Here is a 12775-nt window from a genome sequence, read left to right on the forward strand (position 1 = left end):
AGCCAGAGGCAAGTCAGACACAGTAGAAGCCTAAATCCATTCTGTTCAGGAAGACTGGCTGCAGAGACACAGAACAGAAGGTACCCACAAGGACCACTGAGTCCAACTCCCAGCCCCGCACGGATCATCTCCAGGAGACACACCAGGAGCCTGTTCCAGTGGTCCCCAGGGAAGTGATCACAGCACCAAGCTCAAGAAGCCTTCGGACAATAATCTCAGGTACACGCAAGGTTAAGCCACAAAGTTATTTTCGCATCCCTCGTGGCTTGTCAAAAAGTGCAGTGCCTGAGACATCACAAAGCAAACATATCTTTCTTACTTTCTGCACCTGGCATCACTACTCAAATCTTGCAGTGCATCCCAAGTCTAAGCTGTATGATTCATACTTGGTAGAAGACACTTAAAGTTCAAATCTATTCTGTAAGAAAAAAAACTGCATTATTTGTCCAGGAACAGCATGTCCTGTATTTGGATTATCACAGTTAGTAATGACAGAGAATACTGATAGAATTAACAATGTAATTAAAGGATAAACAAATTTAAAAATTAAGCATTTAATTTGGAAACTTTATAAAGAGGACAAAATCATCAATACCTATCCAATACTATTCGAATCAGTCCTTTAGGGCTTCTTTCTTACATGACCAATTCAATTGTTTGGTCCCCTGAGCAAGGATCCCCTTTGTCAGAGAACACTTAGAATTGACATGTTTGAGGTTGTCTTTAGCTGGACTAACATACCAACTAACTTAAAAGTAAGATACTTGGGTGAAAGACAGGCAAGAGGACACAGGAATGGGGTTAATACCAGAGCAGCCCACCAAAGCATTTGCATGGCAAGATGCAGAATATGTGGGTTTGACAATCACTGTTGCCTCTTTCTGGCACTTTGGTACCTCCTTCAGGCTCTTTCCCCCCTTACTCATCTCAGTCCCCCTCTTCTTAACTCTTGCTAAGCTTGCTTCTCATTTTCTGCAGGCATGAGCTAGAACAAGCACATGTGGGATGGAGAGTCCTTTCACTCTTTCAATACTCCAGGCTATGGCTCCTCTCCATTTCTCTGTGGAAGCTCCTCACAAGTTATTTTTTTCCACTTTTCATACTCTCCTGGCTTTTCATGCTTATCACATTTTAAACAGTGCAATTAAATTTTTTATTAAACAAGTGTGACAAATACCAACAGCTGAAAAACTTCACTGAACTGAAAACCAGCTTGCAATGGTTTTCATCTTAGAGTTTACATAAGTGACATGAAGGTCAACATCAAGTTTGCCTTTCCTAGTTCATATTTTCCAACTTTTCATTAATCTCAGTGAATCATTTTTATTTATAGGTCCTTTAAAATGCCTGAGATAGCCAACAATGGAACACTGTCAAAGTCTGTATGCAGGCAGTTCAAAATGAGTCAGTAAAATTTACAGCCACAGACTAGTAAATAAGTTAGAGACAACAATATCTACAGAAGTACCTGTAGCCAAGAGAAAAAGAATCTGTTATCTCTTTTTCCACAAAAGACTATCAATGTATCTTTCTAGACTCAGGACAAACGGCCTTAGGGAAGATGTACAAGACTACATTTAGGAAGGAAAATCCTCAAGAAGAGGTGAAACACTTTCAGTACCATCCTGTGTGACAACTAGGATCATAACTAGGTCAATTAATACAGTAATGTGATCAGTGAGCATCTGCTGTTAGCACAGCAGTTAATTAAATATTAAAAAGTCTTCAAGATGAAAATCTATTTTCTGTTTTACAGGTAACAAGTCTTACAAAGAAAATACTAACTTGTAACTGGCATTGCAGGTTCCAGCTGCATCTGACACTGCTCCTGTTGAACAAAATCATCTCACCTAAACAAAACATCCAACAACTTCCATCCTCCAAAAAACTAAGAAACATCTAAGTTAACAGTCAAGTATCAAAGTACCATCTTTGAAGAGTTCACAGCAGAAACTCTCTCTCATTTCTTTGCAAATCATCAGTTGCAAGTGAGAGCAATCTATGTCATTTGCTTTCATTAATTCTAAACACAAACTCGATTGCTCATCTTTCAGCTCTCTACCCTTAAAGTCAAATAAACAGCCTTTCAGTCTGACAGTCTGCCCCTTAAGTTGTCTCCTCTTTAACAAAGGAATTCAGACTTTAAATGCTCCTTACATCTCACAAGAGTTTAAAAACACATTTTTAAATAAATTCAAAAATTGTAAAGATAAAGCTCAGTGATGTCTATCCTTCTAACACAACCAAGCAGTTTCTCTGCCAGAATGAAGCCACCAAGAGCCTTAGGCACTGATCGCTTTGCAACTCACACCAGGCAAGATGGTGGGTGCAATTATCATATTGTCCTTGGCTATTTACCCCTGCTCTCTTCCTTATTCTTTCCCCATAACATAAACCTTTGGGTGAACCCTTTCAGCACACTAAACAAGTGAAAAATTGTTCTCTTTGTCAAGGTTAGTTTCCTGCCAGTCTACTGTGCTTAAAACAGCTTGGCCAAGGACCCAGTGATCATCTCAGCAGGTGAAAAAGTCACCTTTCCTCTCTATAGCTCAGATGGATTCAGGCTACCATGAAGCAGCAGCTTTCCCATTTAGGTTTCAATTCTCTTTCATTCTCCCACTTTTTCCATCACCTGCCATCTTTGCTGCTTGCTGCTAAGTAGAATTTGCCTCCAAGCACTATAAAAAGGAAAGTTAACAAATGTTCTCTACCACAGTAGAACAGCAACGTGTGGAAAAATAAGAGCTGCCTGTATCCCTCATTTAAATCATTAACCAGTTGCACTGCTAAATCTTCAATTCCATATTTTTCATGGCTTTTGTGTTGCAGTACTACTAGTCCCTCTTATTCACTTTGATACTAATTCAGTAGTCACGAGGATCACGCACAGACCGAGTTCAGGAACAATTCATTGTATTTACATTCATGAATTCAACTTCTCCCTAGACTATAACACATTAAAAAAATAAAGGAATAAACTACCTACATTTTCTAACCCATTTAAGAAAGCAATTTCGCTTTGGCCAGGTAAGTACTACAGAATCTCAATAACACTAAATCCATGCATTGGTGACATTTAAGAAAGATTATCATGAAGACACCAGACTATTTCTCTGCACACCTTAAGTTGAAAAGTCACATTTGTGATGGAAAGCAAGCAGCCAGCCAGCTAATTACAATAATTGCCTATAAGAAGCAAATGCTCATCCAGTAGAGCTCTTACACAGCTTGGGTCACATTAATTAAAATGACAAAACAAATAAACTCAGCTTCAGCTGAACTACAGAACTTCTTTCCTTGCCAGAGTACACAATTAATTGCACTATGCAGAAAAGACAAACAGGACCTATATAGAACTTCATATAATCCATAAAACAGTTTGTTATAAACTCTGCAATATTCCACCACTAAACTGTTACTACACAGTGACTACTGTGTGTGGTTTCCTACAAACTGATTAGAAAATGTAAAAGACAGCTGGAATTGTTGGTCGAGTACAAATATACTCTGCTTGTTTAGAAATATCTGTGATCTAACAAAGAAATTAAGGTATCCTATTTTTAGCACAAACAGATCTCAAAAGCTGAAATAGAGCAAATGTACTTGCTTTTTTCTTTTTCAAGCAAAGTTACGTGCTCCTAGTCAAAGGAAACAGTCAAATAGGAACTGCCACAGAAACCACACTCTCCTAAACACAATTCTATGTTCTACTCAACAGACTGCCCTGCCTTAGCAATCCCAGTACCACCTTGGAAAATGAAATAGTTTAAAAGGCAGATTTGGCTCCCTGCCACCCATTGTAGAACTAGGGGAGTTTAAAAAAAATAAATCAGTAACTACATCACCTAGAAGCTGGATAAAGTTACATCAATTTTCAATGATTTACATAGGCTTAAAAATGTCAAAAGAGACCGTACAAACTGTATTCTAGCAGAATTATAGAATGCTTAAAGAAACCTTGTCTGAAAGTTACCTCAGATGATACTAAAGACTTACATTTTCATCTATATTACTTAAACCTATTAGAGAGAATATTTGACCTATTCAGTTTAATGAATATATCTTCAAAACCAGATCAAAGATTGAGGCACCAATATATAACCATCCAGTTCCAAACATCTGGATACTACCAATTTCTTAGTCATAATGATGTATTTTATTTCAGGATGATCTTACACTGCTTTTCAAACATCATTAGTGAAAACCTTGCACTAGAGAGAAGAAAAACAGAAACTAGACACAATATTCTTATTTCAAAATATCTACCTTCAAAACACTCTTTATATGAGATAAAGGGGAGGAAAAAAATTAAGTTACTGTGTCTGCGCTTCAAGTGTCAGAAAGTATTGCCTGAACACAATGTAACTGCATTTGGAAAGTATTTATTACTTAGCAATGCATTTAACAACAGCTTTACTAATAATGATACCGTTTAAGAGGCCTTACCACATAACAGATGGACATTAGAACTGGCAACCCCTTTCTATGGTAAAAACAAAATAAATTCCTAGCCACTTAGTTATGCAACACATTTTTAAACTAAGTTCAATGGTTCATTAACAGCCTTTTCTGTTTGTCTTCCAGAAGAAAGATTTTAAACAAAGTTGGTACGTTTCATGCAGAAATTTAATTGTTCCTTCATGTTTGCTTTGTGCAGGTATACTGGGAGAACCCACAGAAATATTTCACTCCATCAGAAGCTTAGAAAAATAAAAGGGCCCTTCAGTGCTCAAACACACTCCTATGATCTCCTGAATTTTATACAGATAGTGTGGAAAATTCATTTGATACTGAGCACTATATCTGGCACTGCACAACAAGCTCCATTTTGAAGAGAGGTTCTGTTAAATGTTCCTGCTGTTTGGGGAGCATCATGGTGGGATGATAACTGGCAGCACTGCTCCCTCAAAACTCCTGCCTGAACTGCCAGCACCTTCAGTCTAACAGAAGGGTTACAAATCAGATTTTTACTCTCTTTTGCTAAGGTCCACATTGCTAAAACATCAGAAACACAAAGACACTGTTGCTGCTCCTCCAAAACTCACAAATGCTAAAAAGGTGGATCAAACCAAATACTTGTAACAAGGGGTTTAAGTAGGACAAAAAAAGAAGAAAAGGCATGTAATTCTGCATCAACCAGCCTTCTTTAGCACTGGCCACAGAAGGGAGAATCAGCTGAATGAACACATATTTCAACATTTTGGAATGAAGCTGTGCACAGGAGGGAGGATTGGGATTCCACTGTACGCCCCAAAAGCTCAAGAGCAACTGGAATAAAAAAGCTGAAGCAAAGAACACGTATATTGCATGCTGACTTCTGTACCCTGCACAAGCTGTGAAAAAGTAGCTGTGTTCACACACAGATGTGTGAACAGTTGAAAATTATGAAAACCATCTCACACCTCACAAAACGAAATTACTGCACCCAGAACTCTCACATGGTCGAGGCTGCTGCAAACGTACCCTTGCTACACAAGCAGCTCACCGACACCTTCACACCCCTGGCACACTGGCAAAGCGATGGCATGCAATCCTATTTCTGTCAAAGGCATGCTCAGAAGGGTTCCAGAGAGAGCAAGGAACATTGTTACAGTCTGGCAGTGGAACCTCAGGACCATAAAGTCGAAGGTGTCAGGACCTAAACCTGGCAAGTCCACCTAAGGAAGTCTCATCTGAGCACAACACCTCATTCAAATATAAAAAAATAAGGCTCCAAAGGAGTTTTATGGGACAAAGATTATTTATAATAACCAAACAGAAAAAGGGGGACACACACACAAACACCCCCCCCCGTACCACACTACTCTCCCTAAGCACATTCCTTCAGTGTCCAACTTCACATGCATTTTGGAAATCACTGCGTGCTCCTCATGTTGAGGAGATTGCACTCACTAGGTCTGCAGAAAACTAATCCAGCAAAAAGCAATGCTGATTTTCTTTAGTACCAGTGAGGGGAGTCAGTTCAGGACAGGACCTACCAAGTGGGCACAAGGGAGTAGATCTGGCTGAGAGCTGTGACATGGGCACAGCAAAGGGCAAAACCTCCAGCTCTGGGTGTCAGCACCACTGGACTGACTTGGCTACAACTGCAGCCACAGGGACTACAGTTATGGCAGGGCATTTCTGATACACTGTACATTTCATCATCCTGCAGAAGCCACTGCTTCAAACTGAAAATAAAACTTACACTTGGCCAAAACTGTGTGACTGGAAGAGAATTAGCAATTCCATGATCAATCAAAACCTTCTTTTGTTTCCCTTGTAAGCACAAATAAAATTAGATTTCTTTCTAAATCAAATTCCCTCCAAGATATTTAATGCATTCAAATTTTCGACAGATATAACAATCAATTAAACTGAACTACACAGATTTGTTACAAAGTGGAATATTGTAACCTTAAGGAAACTCAGGAGTTATCAGTTTACGTTAAAAGATAGCTGCCAGCAAAAGATACCTGCATTTAAAAAAACACCCCAACCAAACAAAAAACACAGCCAAAATGCATTTGGTCTACAGTATTTTAACTTCCTACAACAAAAGAGTTGCCATTCCTGGCTAAACAAGTGTCAAGAAGGGCATTATTAGAACAACTTTAAAAATAAGGTATCTTTGAGTTTAGTGACAACAAAATACAAATGGGAATTAAGAAGCAAGATTTTAAGTCAGGGAAAAAAAAGAAACAGTGCTAAACATTTTGTTCCCAACCAGTTTGTGGATATCTACAGAGATAAGAAACAAGCCTCCCAAGACAACTTTCCAGAAGGAGCCACCACTCCATTAAGCAAGTTTTGTGCAATCAAACAAGCTGCCACAGGACAGAGCTGTTAATCCTATTCCCTTTTGGGAAAAACATCATAAACAGAAATCTCTGCTACCCCCACTAAAACTAAGTATTTCAAGGTTGTGTTCTAATGTTTGATCCACCTTGCCAGAAATAAATCATAAAACCCTAAGGGAAAAAAAAAAACCATGAGAGGTTACCAAAGTCATAGTCTTTTTTTTTTTCTTTTTTTTTTTTTAACACCTGGATCAACTTTCCCCCATCACTCCTGACATACGTTTGCCTGTTAAGGTGACAGTCTATTAATGAACAACTTATTTATACGTTCAGAAAGTCTATTTTCATGCTTCACTATTCCTAGCCATGAAGAAAAACATCTCATAGTAACACGGAACAATCTCCTCTGCTACCCCTTCAACTCACTACTTCTGGCAGCCATCACCACAAGCCTGGCAAACAAGCTTTTTACATTCTTCTTTGCATCAGATTTGACAACTTCCATTTCTTTTTTCAACAACTTCAAATTTTACTGAGTCTTTCTTCAAAGCTCTGACCTTCCAGACTTACATTCCTGCTAGTATTCTGCTCTAGACTTGCTTCAGTCAGACCATGCACTTCTGGAAGCTGTGACCCAAAGTCAGACAGTCTTCAGCCACAGCTTTTTACATAGCCATGCTATTGAAAAGAAACATTTCATTTATCTTTTGAGATACACTACTGCAGAATATTAGCCACAAGGTGCTTCACATCAAGCTCCCCTTTAACTTGTCCTCACAATTAAATAGGATGTCATTCACAGACTATGAATTTAGCTCAATAACTGAATACAAACGCAAGGAAACATAACTGAGATAGAACATAAAATGTATTCCCAAAACTACAAAAGCAATGAAATAAAAAAACACACACACAGTTTCAAGTTTCCAAATAAGTAGCATGTTTAATAGTAAACTCTTTAGAGAAATAGATACTCTAAAGGAAAGTTGTTTGAATACCCAGCACCATAGGTTCTCTAAATGTCACTGCAACGAAATCGACCCCACTTTTACTTGACATACCTACATTACCACTTAGTTCATATTGTAAGTTTAGAGGTGCCTTTTCATTCTATCTTCATTTTACCTAGCTTTACATCCATTCTCCATTTTACTCTTCAATCCGTTTCACAGGATTATGGTTTCAATATTTATAAATAATCTTCATGCAGGACAGACTCCAGCACTGCTGCCTAGAAAACAAGCATCCAGCAGCTCAGGCCCTCACTTCACAGCCTTCAAAGTAATTTTTGTCTTACAAAGAGCAGTTTAGGGCACAAAGCTCCAAGTACAGAAAATCCCATTTGAATTATTTAACATTGGTGTAAATAATCTCTAGCAACAAGAGCAGAACCTTTCCTCCCAGCTGTCACACACTCCTTACTATATCAACAACCCTGTAATGCTCTGAAAACCTTCCATCCAAACAATCTCTTGTCCTGAGAATTCATGCTGGGGAAGAAGCCAACCTCTGTGCCTGCAGACACCAGCTCGTATCCAAGGCCTCCCAGCATCAGCAACCAAACAGGGAGTGGAAGAGGAACAAATTTCTTCTAAATGCACTTGCCTCTATCCTTTCCAAATCCTTCTGTCTGCAAGAAATAGCCATTTCCTGTATCTTTTCTATGACTGCATGGACAGCTACCCTTACCAACTCTGAATCTGAATATAGGGGAAAAAGATTAAGCAATTATTTCAATATTTATTAGAGGGGTTCTAATACTCATTATTAGAAGACTTTTAGTAACAGCACCTCAGCTACCAAAGCAACTTCTAAAGACATAAATTCACCATTTAATTAGGAACTGGTCATGAGTTGAACAAGATAGCTTAAATTTGTTTTCAAAGCCCCAACCCTTGAGAATTCATAAGGGACAGTGCTGTAGCTGTAATCAACACGGAGCACTCAGTTACAATTTCAATACAGAACATCTTGTTTACCAGAGGGTTCCAACATACAAGTGAGTGTGTGTAAGATTGTAGTAATTATGTTGAGACAGACACCACTGGCACTACCACCAGTCCTTTATGAAAAACTTTTCCTGCCTTCTCTGAGGGCACTTCTTTCAGGCAACTCTGACTCCTTTTCTCACAGAGGCAGCTCCACACAGTACTGACTGCTTCTCTCCCCTCTACAACTTTCCTTCTGCAGGAAGGAGACTAAACCCAAATCTATCCCTCAACACAGCCATCTAACCCTGTCCTTCACACAGCATCTTCTTACCTTGTCTGTCCCTTATCTCCTCACAGCACAGCCACCAGACTTTGGGTCTCCAACTCCAACTTGTGGCCAGCTAGTCTCCACTCTTTTACAACACCCAATTTCATTGGGAGACACGGCTGTTTCTACTCTTTGGTAATCAGTACAGCTGTAATTCATTGGGAAAGACTGCTTTCTGCACTATGCTTACAACCTATCTTCCCACATAAGATGACTTCAACATCTGTCAAAAATTCTTGTCTGCTCCCCTTTTAAAAGCAGAAAATGAGTGCAGGACTGAAGGTTTGCCTTCTGGAAATCAGGACTGCATTTCCCTAAAGATTATAGAACTGAAAACTTTTCAGGTATTGCCTTAAATAAGTAAGGTCATGCTCCCTGACAGGCTTCCACAGCAAGGTTACTTCTAAAGCCTAGATTTACCTTGTCTTGAAGCAATGAAACAAAACACTAGAACATGTACTTACATTACAGCCATGAGTCAGTTACAAGCACTTCAGTATTCTCCTGACTTATGGCACTTTGAACTTGCATTACACTTTAGGTTGGCCTGTTTTAGTATTAAGGATAGTTTCCATTTCAGCAGTGTCAGCAATTTTTTGGGCTTGAACTTCATTAAGGTACAGGTTTAGGTGAAGTAATAGGTGTACTTACACAGTAAACAAAACTTAATTACCTACAACTTGAGGAAGAATAGTTAACTACAGAACAAAACCACATCAGAAAACAAAAACTCTACAACCAGCTCGGCCTTGAGACCCATGTGTTTCAGTATTTCCAAGGTAGGAGTTTGCTTTTAAATAATGCAAGATTTTCCCCCACACACTTCCTAGACACTTACATACCAACAACCTATCAACCTTTCTGCTTGGCAGGTGTTCCACATGCTGGACCACTTGTCCCTCTGCCTCATCCAGGGAAGATACTCAGGATGGAAGCAGAGGCAGCCACACTATGTAATTTACCATTTGGAATAAAATCTAATTACTGACACAGTCTAAAACGTTTCTGAAGTTCAGGTGACTTAGAGCAGTTTCACAAACACCTCCTTCAGTATGAAAATTGTTTGTTAAAAAAAATTCTTGCCTCCTGCCACTGCTTTTCCCTCTCTTCTATACTTCAGTTTAAGCAGCTCAGCTGTATTGATGTTATTGTTTCAAGGGCCACAATACAAACCAGTTATGGGATTAATTCCATTGATTTTTTTTTTAAAATGACAGCAATAACTGAGAAATTCAGAAGTTTTTTAACCTCACTTTGCTGCTAAAAGTCTATGTTTGTAAAACCCCACTCTTCAGGTGTTATGGGTTTCTCAACTAGCTGAGAGTTTCTCCTTACTCAGGAAAGTTCAGACTGGACTGGCATTACTCAAGGTGTTTAATCACCATGCTGGGTAGGTGTAAAACAGATGTGCATTGCTGAGTTTTGCCTACCTTCAGCAAGTCAGGAACTCCTTAAGACAAGGGAATCATCTCAGATCCTCCAGACATCCATAGGGATGGATTCTTTCCCCACTTCTCCTTTCTGCCCACCCACCCAGCATGAGCCCTAGTACTTCTCAACCCACTAATTCCACTATAAAATCCAGTATTAATAAATAAAATGGATACAACCCCAGTCTTCGGGGAGCTGGGAATCAAACTGGACCCCTGAGAGCATCCGGTGCAAACCAGCTCATTTTCCCTCCTGGAGGCTGCAAAGGAGAGGGTCCCAGGTGGGCTGCTCAGAGGTGAGAGGTCTCACACCAGGGAAAGCTGGGACACTCTCCAGTCAAGAACAAACCAGCAGAGCTTCTGGCAGCTGTATTTACCTCCAGACTCGAGGCATGGCATCTGCCAGGCTGGGCTGCCTTGGATGCCTACAGTGCTTCAATCTGCGAAGCACCTTTGTGTTGTTACCGCACAGTTTACTCCCCCTTCGGAAAACATTTCAGAAGCATTCGCAACTCACACTTCAGCCCCAGCAAAACAGGTAGTACCGCTCGCTCCCCGTGGGATTGGGAAGTTAAGTAATAAGCCCCAAAAACACAGGAAGTATGTAAGAAAGACACCAACCAAGGCCTGACATCCTCACTGCCTCCACAGTGTCCTGTCCGTTAGCATTTCCTAAGACGCTTTGTGCAAAAAACGTCCACAAAAGGCACGTCCGCACCGCGAACCGAACCCAACCTTGGTTTTAAAATGCATCTCGAGGGTATCAAAACCATCGGGGAAAACCGATGGCAAACCCCCACACAACACCTCGGCCGGACACGGCGGCCGCAGAGGCACCGAGCCGAGCTTCTCCGCAACCCGGCCGGGACCGGCACGGGCACCGGGACACGCACCCTCCCCGCCGCGGCCCCCGCTCCCTGCCCTCGCCGGCACGGGCCGCCCCCGGCACGGCCGGGCCCAAGCCCCGGGGGCGGGCGGCCCCCGCGTGGCCTCACCTCCTCCGGGATGGCCGGGTCCCCGCTGCCGGCCCCCGCGTAGCCGGCGCCGAGCGCGGCCGGCTCGGACTCCATGTCCCCGTTGAAGAGCGAGGCCCCCTCGGCGCTGCCGCCGCTGCTCAGCGCCGCCATCTTGGGCCGGAGCGCCGGGGCGAGGGCGGGGCCGGGGGCGGCCGCGTCCCTGCCACCGGGGCGGCCCCAGCCGCGACCCGTAGTGCGAGGGGCGGGCGGCGAGCGCGGTCCCGGCCCGCTCCCAGCGCCGCCGCCGCCGCGTCACGGCCGGCCTCGTGACGTCACACAGAATCGCCGCGGCCACGGCGCATGGGCCCACCTGACGTCACCGGGAAGCACCGTGACGTCACGGCGCGACCGCCCCGTCGCCCTGGGAACTCGGACGTGGGCTCGGGCCACGCCCCCTCCCGCGGCCCCGCCCGCCGCCGCCGCCGCAGCGCCCCCTGGCGGCGCGGGAGCGCCATGGCGGCGCCGCCCTGGCAGGGCCGGGCCCGGCAGCGGGAGCCGAGAACCGAGAAGCGGGGCGGGAGGAGCCCCGCGCACTCCCGGCTGCGCGGTCGGGTTGGGCACCACTGCCGGGGGCCTGCGGGTCCTTCCCGGCAGCGGGGAAAGCCGGGGTACCGGCGGCATTCAGACGAGTGGGAGGCCGGGCCTCCCTCAGCGAAGAGCAGCGCTGCGGCGGGGCGGTGAATCCTCACCCACACGAACCGTGGGGGAGCGAAAAACGCCTCCAGAACGGCCGTGTGGAGCTGCTGGCTGCACCTCTGGTGCTAACTGAAAGAGGGATGGCTGGGGTCCAAAAAACACCCGTGTTTTCTCCACTGACAGCACTTCAGGCCCCGCTGTCCAAGCTGTGCTGTGTTTATAGAGGATGCTCCAAGCTAAGACAGCGGGATCCCTTCTAATCCTGGGGAACGCCACCGCTGTCCCTTATGTGGATGTCCTTACTGGTGTTATACTACTGCAGGAATAAAATGAATACTTAAAAAAAAAAAAAAGATTCACTCAGCTGTTAAAGAGTTTTTCCAAGTGTACTTCATACAGCTTTTGGTCAATGATGTTTTCCAATTTGCTTTTGTGCAATAGACCTAAACTGATCAAAGGAATACATTTCTACTAGATAACTACTGGAGCTCTGTGCTGTTCAATCTGGCAAGATGAAAAAAAAATTAACATAAATACCTTATCCAGATACATACAGGGAATTTTTAAACTTGCTTTCCAGCTTTGTGTCACCAGTTTATTTTGTGACAGAGTGGATAACCAACCATCTGTTTTAATGTGGCAATTCCAATGGTTC

General features: G+C 42.8%; 1 protein-coding gene across 2 annotated transcripts in view; it reads right to left on the reverse strand.

The window, feature by feature from the left end:
- Positions 1-11601, reverse strand: part of BRAF (B-Raf proto-oncogene, serine/threonine kinase) — an 80666-nt gene extending 69065 nt beyond the window's left edge. For both annotated transcript variants that reach the window (XM_033057870.1, XM_033057869.1), the window contains exon 1: positions 11464-11601. In XM_033057870.1, the coding sequence (XP_032913761.1) occupies positions 11464-11595 (132 nt within the window). In that variant the 5' untranslated portion in view covers positions 11596-11601. The remainder of the gene's footprint in view (positions 1-11463) is intronic.
- Positions 11602-12775: the final 1174 nt, after the last annotated feature.

Source organism: Catharus ustulatus, chromosome 4, assembly GCF_009819885.2.
Source record: "Catharus ustulatus isolate bCatUst1 chromosome 4, bCatUst1.pri.v2, whole genome shotgun sequence".
NCBI classification, from domain to species: Eukaryota; Metazoa; Chordata; class Aves; order Passeriformes; family Turdidae; genus Catharus; species Catharus ustulatus.